Below are 12,912 nucleotides of genomic sequence, written 5' to 3' on the forward strand. Positions count from 1 at the left end.
ATGATAGATTTGGTTCTGGAGAAGAGCAATCATGGAATAAGGTAGAGTGTGCTGATCGACCAGAAACTGAAACAGAGCGGCAGAAGGAAGAATAAAATGTAGTTTGATGGATGTGAGATACTATCATGAGAGTCATGATAGTACGGTCATGACTTCCACGTTCTTCGAAGAATTTCTTTGCTCACTGTCGGATACAGAACTTAACATGGCCTGATGAAGGCCAATACAGTTTGACAGAAAGCTCAGCATTATTAAATAAATAAATATAGTGGCTTTAATCCAGTCACACATTTATTTCTATATATTTCTTTACTTTCAATATTGGGAGGATATGTTTGATTTTAGTTGGATTTCAGTTGAAAACTGATTCGAATAATACTACTGCTTAAATTATTTAATATTTGGACATGTGTGGTTTTGTTTGGTTGCTCCTCAAGTAGTTAAGACTGATAAATATGACAATTGTTTTCTTCTTTTTCAGTCTAGCGTACAGCAGTGGCGAAAGATTTTCTTTGGAACAGCTGCTATTTATGTAGTTCTGTTCATTGAATACACAATTTTTGCTTCTGGAGAAGAGCAATCATGGAATAAGGTAGAGAGTGCTGATCGACCAGAAACTGCAACAGAGCAACAGAAAGAAGAATAAAATGTAGTTTGATGGATGTGACAGGAATTTTTATGTACCATATTTACTTGCCTATAATAACATCCTTTTCCCCTAATTTTCAACTCCAAAATAGGGGAGGGTATAATATGTGAAGATTTCACAACATATAGTTTAGGTTGACATGGTTCAAAAGCTTAAAAAGGAACATTTTAAACAAACACACAAAATAGTTATTTAAATATATACTTGATTTACAAAAAATGGGGTATTAGGACATTTAAACGATTTTGTATCAAGCCCCCTCCTACATTACCACAGCTGAATGGTAATCACTAAGCACTGTGTGGAGTTCAAGGCTGCGCAGTGTTACAATGTCATTATACGGCAACTGCCTGAAATATGAAATATTTGGTTTTAATTTATCAAGTGACTTTTATAAATTATTTGAATATAACATATAAATTAATTTCTTCTTACCTTTTGTGAAAGTGTGCTTCAGATCACTGCTTTCATAATTACATGGCTGGTCCGAATCCACATTTTGCTCTTCAAATCCATTCAAACCAGAAGAAATTCCTGTTTTCTTAAAACATTTTTTTTATGATATAGTGAGTGATTAGTCCCCACGCACTTATGATCGACTCACAGATTACTTCAATGGATGGTCACTTGATTTTGCCACCTTTTTTTATTTTGTGCTTATCATTTACCATCCAACTTGCATAAAAGCTCCTAACATGATCTTTGAATGGCTTTTTTATGGATATGTCTAATGGCTGTAAAATTGAAATAAGTCCTCATAGAATGATGACTGAACAGGTCTGAGACATGTTCATCTAATTTTTCACAGCTTCAACTAAATGGCTGTGGAAGCTGTCTAACACCATCATAGACTTCTTGTTTAGCAGGGCTCCTGGTCGATGTTCTCACACTGTCTTCAACCAGTCCTTCATTATTTCAGCCTCCATCCAACTTGCATAAATATGGCCCAGGGAAAATCCTCTTTCAGCAGTGTTTTCTTTTGCATATGCAATACGGTGGAAGCTTTCTGCTGCTAACATCCCAGAGCATTGTAATTTTTCATTTCCAGAAAATTTGACTAGAATGTGTGATGCACTGGTTGCATTGATTTTGGTATTTGATGGCATATCGAAGAACAGTGGCATCTGATTGGCAAATTGCCAATTTTAGAAGAGAAACTGATACTCTATCTGCAGTCTTGCGGCAAAGCAGTGAAATTCTATCACTTTGTCGGTGTAATCTGATGAAACCGCTGGCACAGTGATGCCCTTCTCTGCAAACTTAGTCCATTCCTGTGCATAAAGAATTCTGGTCAACCTCTACTTGCTTTAAAATCCTTCCCCAAAATACCAAGATTTCGTGCAATTTCATGAGCTTTAAACTGCATCATTTCATGATTTACAGCACTGCCATTGTCTCTTGCCTCTCAAACTCACTCCAGAAATTTTATGTCCATATTTTCATATTTTCCTTTCTTCACACCATGGAAAGAAGTAGATGTTTTCTTTGCTCCCAATAATTCATCTTTCTGGTTATGCCAATAACAAATTGTACACAGCTGCACTTCTTATTTATGACTTGAGCTCTTACTCCATTTTCTGCAGCTTATTCTAATACATTCAACTTGAAGGATGGTGTAAAACTTGTTTTTTTGCTCAATTTTACTCCTATCGGTGTACTGAATGCTTCCTAATTACATAAAACATGTGGCTGTGTAGGGCGCAGAGCTCAGAAGGGCATTGAGAAATCTAGGGTGAGGAGAGAGAGTAGAAATTCCTACCGGATGTCAAACAGAAGGCTACAATGTAGGAAATGTTCAGGAAAAGAGGGATATCTGGTCACTCTGGCATTGCACTAGAAGGTTCATCGTCTGCCACCACTCATTTATGAGAATACATTTTTCTACTGGAATTCTTCTTAAAGTCTGTTGGCTTTGTGGGGATGTCGCTGTTGACTGATCTTCACATGAAACATGCAGCCACACAGGTCACATCTAAAGGTGGGTGGAGGACGCGGTTGGATCTGATGTAGTTTCCACTTTTCATGAGTTCTTCTGCAGGAGCTTTGCCTCAAAGAACATGGTTTTGTGCAGTTGTTGCCCAGGTGTAGGAACTTATAAGTTACTGCAGTTAATAAATGACCAGAGTTAACAATAACGTTAGATAACATGTTATCCGGCATCTAGTAAGGAGCGTGGGTTTTACCATTAACAGAAAAGTTGCTCTCACTGCCTTGTTGCGTGAAATAATTTTTGCGATTATTCTTTCCTCAGTTATTCCCTCCCCCCACAAAATAGTTGAAAAGTGAAGAGGGATGTTATAGGCGAGTATATACAGTATATTTATCTACAACTTGCATTGGTCAAGTTGTTGTGATGAACATATTCACTGTGACCTTGTTTTATATCATTAAATATTTATATAGGATGAAAAAAAGGAACATATTTTTACAGTATTGACATGTGATAATGAAATAAGAAATTGTAATGGTGAAGGCTTTCACAGCAGGCCTCTAATGCAAAGGTGTTGTTTTCTGGACTGTAGCTGCATTTTGACAATAAATTGTCCACTCTATTCCAGGCCTTGTCAAGAGTCTGGTAAACAGATGCGACTATGGCCTTCAAGTCCAGAGTACACCACTTTTATTGTTTTAGTGAATAACATTAATCATCAGTAATTTATTGTTGAAATCATTGATATTATTTTATATTGTTGTAAATATTATTATTACTAAAATATATATTGTTTCAACACCAGTTTAAAATCATGAATCTATTATTTAAGTATAAAGGACCAATGGTTTTCTGGAAAGCAATGACATGAGGCAATGAAACTATGTCCAAAGAAGAGATCACTGCCATAGTTCAAAACTAACCTCCCAATGACAATCTCTACAAACTTTCTGGTGAAAAACAAGCAAGAATCCTAAGCATGTGGTGTGAAATGCAGCATTTTGCAATCATCTGCAACCTCTAAAACAAGGTTTAAGGGCGCGTGACTGTTGTCATAACATATCTCTCTCTCTCTCTGTGAAATATGAGATACGGTAGGTAAATCATTTTGAATGTTCAAATGACATATACTCACCTCACAGTACTTTGTGGTAATGTGGTGCAAGAAGGCAGTGTTAAATTGGCATGTAGATTGACGACATTCTCCTCATTATGATGTATGTACTCTTCCATACAGTACCAGTAAAATATAGCCTGGATTTACTATTTAATTTATAATCGCATAAGTTATGTCTCAGGGCAGTTCCAGGTAAATTATAGCTATGGCTTGGTATAGGAGGAAGAGTCCTGTCTACAAGAAAACTTGAAAATTCTTTTAAAGAATGAAGTTTATTCAAATAAATGCATGTTGAATTGTATCACCTTGGTGTAGATTTTTGTCGTCTTCAACATTATCTATCAGGTAACCCGTACTCCCAGGTCACCATGCTGAACTGGACTGGAACTCATTCTGCAGGTCTCGTTCATCACCATGGAATGGAGCTGGAACACCCAGGTTGATCCGACATGGGATCGAACTCGTACCTCTGAAGTTCTAGACGGTCTCTGGCGATTTCCGATGATCTTGCGGGGTAATCACACGTTTTATTACTCACACGATTGTCCACATTTCCACAGTCCCCAACACTTATTTGACACCAATGTTTGATTTAATATTGACGTAATATGAAGTTGATCTTCACTAATCCCTTGTAGATAGAATTTAAATGTTATTTAAAGATGAAGATGCGGATAGCATCAAATTTAGAAAAGAAATAAATCATAGTTCATGGACATAAGCTTTAGAAATAACGAAACTGAAGACTGTTCATATATTATGCACAGTTCGTGGTTGCTTTCCACTGAAATATGGTCGCACTTGACACTAGAATAAATATACGACTGCACAAGAGTTTATCCAACGGACACTGCTGTCAGTATTGTATTGTATTGTATTGCACTAATAAATTATTAATCACTTCGAGGAAGAAATAACATTAGCAATTATTATGCACAGTTCAAAATTCAACTCAGTTTGAACTAAGTATTGTTCACTTCTACCCAGAGTTAATCACTTGTGTCGAAGCACACGAGTATAAATTGTGTAATAAGTAATCACTTGCATTTATGGTAGTGAAAAAAGTTTAAATACTTTCATGATCACTTCTATTTAATAAATGAAAGAAAATAAGCTGACTGAGTTTTAAGAAATTTCACAGTTAATAATATAATGTTGTAGTGTGTCAATTTGAAATTTACAACACTTCTTGTTAAGAAACTAAGTTCCACAAATGTAAAGTGGTAAGAAACTAAGTTTCACAATTATAAAGACTTGTCACGTATTGGAGTTTCTATTACATGTAATAAATATCATTTTTGGTCCGTATTGATGATGTAGATTGAAATAATAACATTAAGTTATTTATTAGACCACCTAATCAATACAAAATCGTCTTGGATGATTTACATAAATTTGTTAGCTAATAGTGGGACATGTTTCGCCTTCTCTGAAGGCATCATCAGCCATAGTCTTAACCTTAAATTAAAAATAAGCGTCTAAATAACATGTAGTGATGAAATGAATTTTAAAATCTTGAAGAGATTTGAAGTAAAATAACATTAAAAATAACAATGATGGTTTGAAAATACAATGTGATGAGATACAATAGTGGAAGTATTAACAAAATTAACTTTAGAAGGCTGCTAAAATAAGTACAATGGAATAAAACAACAGATTGTTATACAATAAGTAGTAAGATTGCATAAAAGTAAAGTTGATAGTAATGGCGGTTATAATTAGACGATGGCGAAAAATCTTATGTAATCAAAGTAAAGAGGAGAGAGTAAAAGTCAAAGTTAGTCGAGAGATCCGAAGTTCATTATGATCTTGAAGATAAAGGATGAAAGTCAGATGCATATGGTGAAGTTGTAGAACACGTTGAGGATATGAAGTTGGTGAATAGAAGTTGAAGAACAGTTTCAAATAGGATCACTATGGACCATCTCAAAATTTGAAGTGATGTTCAAATGTTGTAAATTGTGAGTTTGTAGATATTCTAGTTGAAAAAGCATATACAAGTGGAATCTGTAAATGGAAGCAAGAAACGTAGAGTTAATTGTGTGAAAAGATATTTGAAAAATCTTGAAGTAGAATCGTATGCACTTACCACTTGACGGTGACAAAGATAGCTTGTAATATTATGAGTAAGAAGTATTTGCAACAGTAGACTTCTTGCTACGTGTGTTATAACTGAAGTTTTGTGTTGGAGGGGGATCTGTTTGCGTTGACGTAACTATTAGAGGGGGGCTGCTATTGGTGGGAGGGAAGGAAGAGAGTGTATTACTGCGCGTGTTGTAACGGTGTAAGGCTATTGGAGGGAGCGATGTTCCGGTGGGTGTGGCTATGGGTTTATTTGAATTAGAGGTACTAGCGGTGGGGGGAAGGGAGGGGGTATATTAGCTGTAGGGGAGGTGGGAACTCTAATTGATGTGAGGTTGAAGATTTTTAAGAATTTGTTGGTGAGGGAAGTTGATTCTCGTAATAAAATAAGAATCTGTTCATACAAGGGGCTTTTTTTATCAATAGTGTCATTTAGATTTTTATCTTTATTAAAATGTTGGTCGAGGAAAATAAATAAGTTTTCATATTCTGTCATGAGTTTGCTTTTATCAACTCTTTTTAGGATATGGAGGTCTTGTTCTATTGTGGTGAATTTATGCCCGGTGTCCCTCATATGGTTGGCCATTGCGGAGAATTTGTTGTGTTTTTGGGCATTGTAATGCTCGGCGTATCTGGTAGAGAAGCTGTGGCCAGTTTGGCCAACATAAGAAAAATTACATGTAGAGCATTTCAATCTGTATATTCCTGATCCAGAGTAACTATTGTCTGTGATGTTGATAGAGTTGTGATTGAAGAATAAATTGCGATTAGTGTTTTTTGTTGTGTAGGCTATTTTTATTTCGTGCTTCATTAATGAATTGGTTATCGGGTAAATGCTATGGTTAGTGAACGTGAATTTAGCGTATCTACAAACTCACAATTTACAACATTTGAACATCACTTCAAATTTTGAGATGGTCCATAGTGATCCTATTTGAAACTGTTCTTCAACTTCTATTCACCAACTTCATATCCTCAACGTGTTCTACAACTTCACCATATGCATCTGACTTTCATCCTTTATCTTCAAGATCATAATGAACTTCGGATCTCTCGACTAACTTTGACTTTTACTCTCTCCTCTTTACTTTGATTACATAAGATTTTTCGCCATCGTCTAATTATAACCGCCATTACTATCAACTTTACTTTTATGCAATCTTACTACTTGTTGTATAACAATCTGTTGTTTTATTCCATTGTACTTATTTTAGCAGCCTTCTAAGGTTAATTTTGTTAATACTTCCACTATTGTATCTCATCACATTGTATTTTCAAACCATCATTGTTATTTTTAATGTTATTTTACTTCAAATCTCTTCAAGATTTTAAAATTCATTTCATCACTACATGTTATTTAGACGCTTATTTTTAATTTAAGGTTAAGACTATGGCTGATGATGCCTTCAGAGAAGGCGAAACATGTCCCACTATTAGCTAACAAATTTATGTAAATCATCCAAGACGATTTTGTATTGATTAGGTGGTCTAATAAATAACTTAATGTTATTATTTCAATTGGAGTTTCTACTCGTGCACAGATTCTAAGTTCCAATCAACGGACAGAATCTAAGATTTTTAGAATTCGAAGATAGATTTGGACAGCACTTTGTCTCGACGTCGTCGCCATAAGATCTATCTGTGTTGGTGCAACGTAAAACAAATAGGAAAAGAAAAAATTGCTTGTCTCGACGAACAGAGTAAAGGTGAAGCGTGGTGAGTCAGACTGGACTCCCAGCTATGACTGACTGACTTGTTTTTAAATTTTTTTATTTTGGGGGGGAGGTGCGAAGCCCGCTCCCCCTGTGTGACCATCGACTCAATATACATGGCCTCCAACAAGTTATTAATTCTAAGAAGAGAAAGATAGCAGGGAGGAGTGGAAGTGTGATACTACAGGAGTATCTGCCTGTCCCCATGCTCAGCATGTTACCAGGCCAGATATGGTGGTGGGTATCAATAGTGGTGTAATCGGGTAGTAAGGGTCAGGACAAAACCACATAGGCAGAAATAGAAAGATGCCTACATGTAAAACCTGACATTTTGTAGGTAGCACATGCAAGGATGTGGGCTGGACTTTTCCAGGTTGTGTTAGTGAGGAGTATGTATCATGCACAAGTCATAAGATTATTCCTCGCCAGTCCAGTTATTCAGGGGATCAGTCCTTCTGGGCACTGCTGTGGCTAGCGCAGGCCTTGCCGGTTGCCGAACCATGTGGCAATAGCCACTAGGGCCTGTCGCACCACCCGACTCCCTTGGGGTCCCTCGTACCCAGTCTCCAATCCCAGAGAATGAGGCCAAGCCCACCTGGGCGGGGGCCTCCTGGATGGGGGTGGGTCATGACGCCGGGCCTCCTTCCTCTCTGCCTGCGCCAATGCCCGGTATACAGGGCAAGTGCGATGGGAGGCCAGGTGGCCCCCCGCGCAGTTGGCTCACGCTGGCGGCTCCATATGTGTAGCGCAGGCCGTGTAATGGTGATCACCACCACAGCGGTTGCATCTCACTTGGAGCCCACAGCTCACCTGATGATGGCCCCACCTCAAACAGCGGAAACACTGTAAGAGCTGTTGAGGGGGATGTTTCAATCTCACCTGATTGCCGCTATCCGCTGAGGTCCGCTCCTGATTGGCTCCTCGGTTGACTACTGTCCTGGGAGCAGCCCTGGGTTGCAGCTGGAAGGCCCTCTCCTGGTGGGCCGTAGTCTTCTTCCTCTTCCTCCTGGTCCTGGGGCAGCGTCTTCTTCCCGCGGGTCTCTTCTCGGCAGGGGAGGAGGCCTCGTCCTGGTAGCCCTCCTCCTCGCCTGGTGACCCCGGGGTAGGTGGTAGCACCGCTGCGTCGCCTTCTTCTTCCTCCTCCTCCTAGCTGGCGGTGGTGGTGTCGGTCTGTGCTGACACCCGACTGCTTTCCCAGTCCTGTGGGTGCATGTCGATGTCTGCAGCTCAACAGACACATTGGCAGGCTGGACCTGGACAGCAGCCTCTGAATGCCAGAGGGCGTCCTCCTCCACTTCTGTGCAGCCGTCCGCCATCCCGCGCGCTTTCCTGGATTGCGCCCGGGTAACAGGCCCTTCCTGGTAGGCCTGTGTCTGCGTCCACTTCACCCTGGCAGCCGGTCGGCAATCCTGGTTGGCGGCTTTGTTGGTCTGCGTGTACTACGTAAAGTACAGTGGTCTGACTGGGGGCACACCGTCGCGGCGCTCAGAAGCGCCGCCGTCGTCGTCCTCGGTCCTTGTCTCCGTCTGGGTGGCTGCCTCCTGGTAGCCCGAGACGTCCAGGTGCTCCTGGAGTCTTGGTATTCGGACCACTTGGTGCAGCTGGGACGCCAGCTGCTTGCAGCTCCCGAGGCTGGTTGCATCCCGAGGGTGGATGATGACCACGCAGCCAGGGTTCACCTCGCCGATGATCTCGAAGAGCGACTCTCCGATTAAATCCGCGATCGCTCCAAGGAGATTGATTATGTAAATCATCTCCTCGTAGGTGTGCTTCCCCCACCGGTTGTACACCAACAGCGCCGGGCGGCGAAGATCGGGGGCTTCCGCAGCGATGAGTGCCGCCTGTAGCTTTGCTAAGGCCCCCCTATAGTCGTAGTCTGCCGGTCTCGCTGGGATGGTAAGCTTGTACATCCTGGTACTCCTGAAAAGAAATCCTGGAAGAAAGAGGGAAAGCGAGCACTGAGAAGTGCTCAGCTCTGACAAATGCTCTTTCAAAATTGTACTAACAAGTACAGATGCCGGACTTGCACTTAGTAAGCACAGATCGCCTGGCGAGGAGAGGGAGAGCGGAGCAATAGGCACGTACGTCCTCTCGCTAGCGCAGTCAAACTCGTCCTCATGACTGACTTGGTTCTTTTTTACGGGGGGCCCCCAATGCCCGCTCCCCCGCCGTGGCAATCGACTCTATTCTACATTGCCTCCGACATGCTATTAGTTCTAAGAAGAGAGAGATAGCAGGGAGGAGTGGGAGTGTGATACTACAGGAGAATCTGCCTGTCCCCATGCTCAGCATGTTACCAGGCCAGATGTGGTGATGGGTATCAACAGTGGTGTAATCGGGTAGTAAGGGTCAGGACAAAACCACATAGGCAGAAATAGAAAGATCAAAATCAAAAATCAAAATCTCTTTATTTGCAAATGAGGTGTCTACCTCGGTGGCAAATGGTACACTAAAATACATTATTGTCAAGCACTAAATATTAAATTAACAAGAGAAGAAAATTTTCCTATAATACAATATTATACAATTTACGCTAACAATGTTTTCTATTAAACACACAGCTCATCCTTAATAAATTTATATTGTTTACAAAATTCTACTTATAATATCTCCTGTACTACTTACAAAAAGAGTCAACTGATATACAGCATGTGGAATTACTTCAAATGATACAATACAACTGGTATAAGATTAATATTTACATTGCATTGATTTATTTACTTTTTTTTTTTTTTTTTACCCGTTCTGGATCCTAAGTAGCATAACGACCTGCTGCGTCTTAACCAGAGCCCCTTTTGCCACCACTTTTCAGAGTTCCTGAAGGGCCTTCACAGCTACCGTAGCGGTCCCAGGGCCCTCGAAGTCCCCACTGTACTTCACCCCTACAGGCTGTCCAAACTCCTTAGACCAGGGGATGGAATTAATTTATTCACACACATTTTTATTTTTTATTTACAATAACCTGCACTGGTCGAATGCCCTCTAACACTTCATTTATTTTCTCTGTTGCTGTTTATTCTCTTCTTGAATATCTGTACAGATTTTGGAAAAGGATCAAACACTACCCCTGGTAAACTGTTCCACTCCTTCACATCCTTCCTAATGAATGAAAATTTACCCCAATCACTTCTGCTAAAATTCCTTCTAATTTTATATTTGTGGTCAGTCCTGCCGATATAATTATTTTCCAACTGAAGCCTCTCACGGATATCTCCCCATGCTTCTTCTCCTGTATAGGCTCTATATAATCCTATACGTCTAGTTTTCTCCCTTCTCTTACTTAAAGTTTCCCACCCAAGTTCCTTTAACATTTCTGATACACTACTCTTTCTCCTGAAATCCCCTGTTACAAATCTTGCTGCTTTCCTCCGCACACTATCTATTTCTTTTATTAGGTATTCTTGGTGAGGATCCCAAACACTGTTTGCATATTCCAATAATGGATGAACCATACTCAAGTAACTTTTTTCTTTTAATTCTTTGTTGCATCCTTTAAGTAGCCTCATTATGACATGTAACGATCTGTATGCTTTCCCAACAATGTCATCAATATGACCCTTCCAGTGCAAATTACTTTCAAATCTCACACCTAAGTATTTGCACTTGCCATCTTTTGGGATAACTACCTCATCCAAAGTATATTCAAATTCAGTTTCAAAGCTCCTGTTTGTAAAAGTTGTAACAGTTGATTTGCCTCCATTAACCTTCATATTATTACATGTAAAACCTGACAGTTTGTAGATAGCACATGTAAGGTGTGGGCTGGACTTTTCCAGGTTGTGTTAGTGAGGAGTATGTATCATGGACAAGTCATGTCCATTTTCCTGCCAGATTTGTTTGTTATAGGGGATCAGCCTTCTTGGCACTGCGGCATTCTATGCGCGGGTCCAATGGCATCTGAGCTTTGGGACTACAGGAAAGTCCCATTGTCCAGCCGCCACTGTTCCCTGGTGCCAAGCCTCCATCTAGGAGAAGGGATAAGCCAAGCCTGCTGTGTAGCTGGGGCTAATGTCTTCTTCTTCTCTCATCCCTTGGGTGTGTCCCGGTATTGCAGTAGTATTGACTCATGTCTCTTCTTATCTAAAGATAAACATAAACATACAAGAACATACATACATGCTTGATATTATAATGATTACTGTACATTAAGTTTGAGTGCAGGCTCGGGGTTCCGCCCTCTTGTCGCTGCAGCCAATCTTCTGTGATTGTTGTGTGTGCGCTTCTTGAGGGGCAGGTCTCCTATTTTCCCTTCGCGTTACTGAAACATATATATAGAAATACGAGGGAGTGGAAAACATATTATATACATTTTATATACAGTTTAACAGTTTAAAGTGTAGTTTGAGTGGTGTTCGTTTGGATATTTTTAGTGAGGTTGAAGCCATAGAAGGAGTTGGGGGGAGCCCCTTAACTTCTATTCCTGTGGCTGAATAGTATTTGCTTTGGCGTGGGGTACTTTTTGTATTGGTCTGGGTCGTACCTTCCAATACTCCTGTTGCCCCACGCTTTGGTGTACATTCAAAGTGTTTGCTTTCTAATGTGTTGTCTTATAGAGCGAGTGTTTGTTATAGCGCGTAGGTCCCTTGTTGCCGTTCCTTAAGGGAGTTTCGCCACTGCTCGTAGGCATTTGTTTTGTATGCACTCGAGGCTGTTGATGTTGGTTTTGGCCGTGTATCCCCATGCTGGGGCAGCATACATGATGATTGGCCTTATCAAGGCTTTATACATGTTGACTGCTACCTTTGTATTTATGCTGGATTTACTGTTCAGTATGGGGTACAGTTTGATAAGCCGTATGCGTACTTTTCGCCTTAAGTCTCTTACGTGATGTAGCATCGTTAGTTTTTTGTCCAGGATTACCCCTAGATATTTAGCTCTATTGTGCCATTTTATTTCTTTGTTGAATAGTGTCTGTGGTTTGATATTGGCGGGTTGGTGTGTGCGCCTGTTTTTGCATGTGAACATCACTGCTTGGCACTTCTCTACATTGACTTTAATGCGCCATTTAGTAAGCCACGGTTCCAGTGTGCGCAGCGCTACCTGGAGCCTCTTTCTTGTGCTCAGGAGCTGGGGGTGCTGGACGGTAATTGCTGTGTTGTCTGCATAGAGGTACATGGTAGTGAGCTCCGCTGTCGGCATATCGTTGGTATACAGGACAAATAGGATCGGTCCTATTAGTGAGCCTTGGGCTACGCCAGCTCTAATGTTTCGCGTACTTGATAGAGTGTTGTGTACGTCTACTTGAAATTTCCTGTCTGTTAGGTAAGACTTAATTAGCCTTATATATCCAGGATGGAACTCGTAGTCTGTCAGCTTTGCCAGTAGGCCTTCATGCCACACTTTATCGAAAGCCTTTTGTATGTCTAAGAATACCATGCCTGTATCCCTTCACTTATTAAACCCGATTGTGGCATGTTCTAGG

At 40.5% G+C, this 12,912-nt stretch overlaps 1 protein-coding gene across 2 annotated transcripts in view; it reads left to right on the forward strand.

Moving 5' to 3' along the window:
- The window catches only part of MFS3 (major facilitator superfamily transporter 3), a 353,439-nt gene extending 350,056 nt beyond the window's left edge, over nt 1–3,383 (forward strand). For both annotated transcript variants that reach the window (XM_067138452.2, XM_067138451.2), the window contains exon 10: nt 482–3,383. In XM_067138452.2, the coding sequence (XP_066994553.2) occupies nt 482–646 (165 nt within the window). In that variant the 3' untranslated portion in view covers nt 647–3,383. The remainder of the gene's footprint in view (nt 1–481) is intronic.
- The last annotated feature ends 9,529 nt before the right edge of the window (nt 3,384–12,912 follow it).

The sequence above is a fragment of the Anabrus simplex genome, chromosome 1 (genome assembly GCF_040414725.1).
Source record: "Anabrus simplex isolate iqAnaSimp1 chromosome 1, ASM4041472v1, whole genome shotgun sequence".
NCBI classification, from domain to species: domain Eukaryota; kingdom Metazoa; phylum Arthropoda; class Insecta; order Orthoptera; family Tettigoniidae; genus Anabrus; species Anabrus simplex.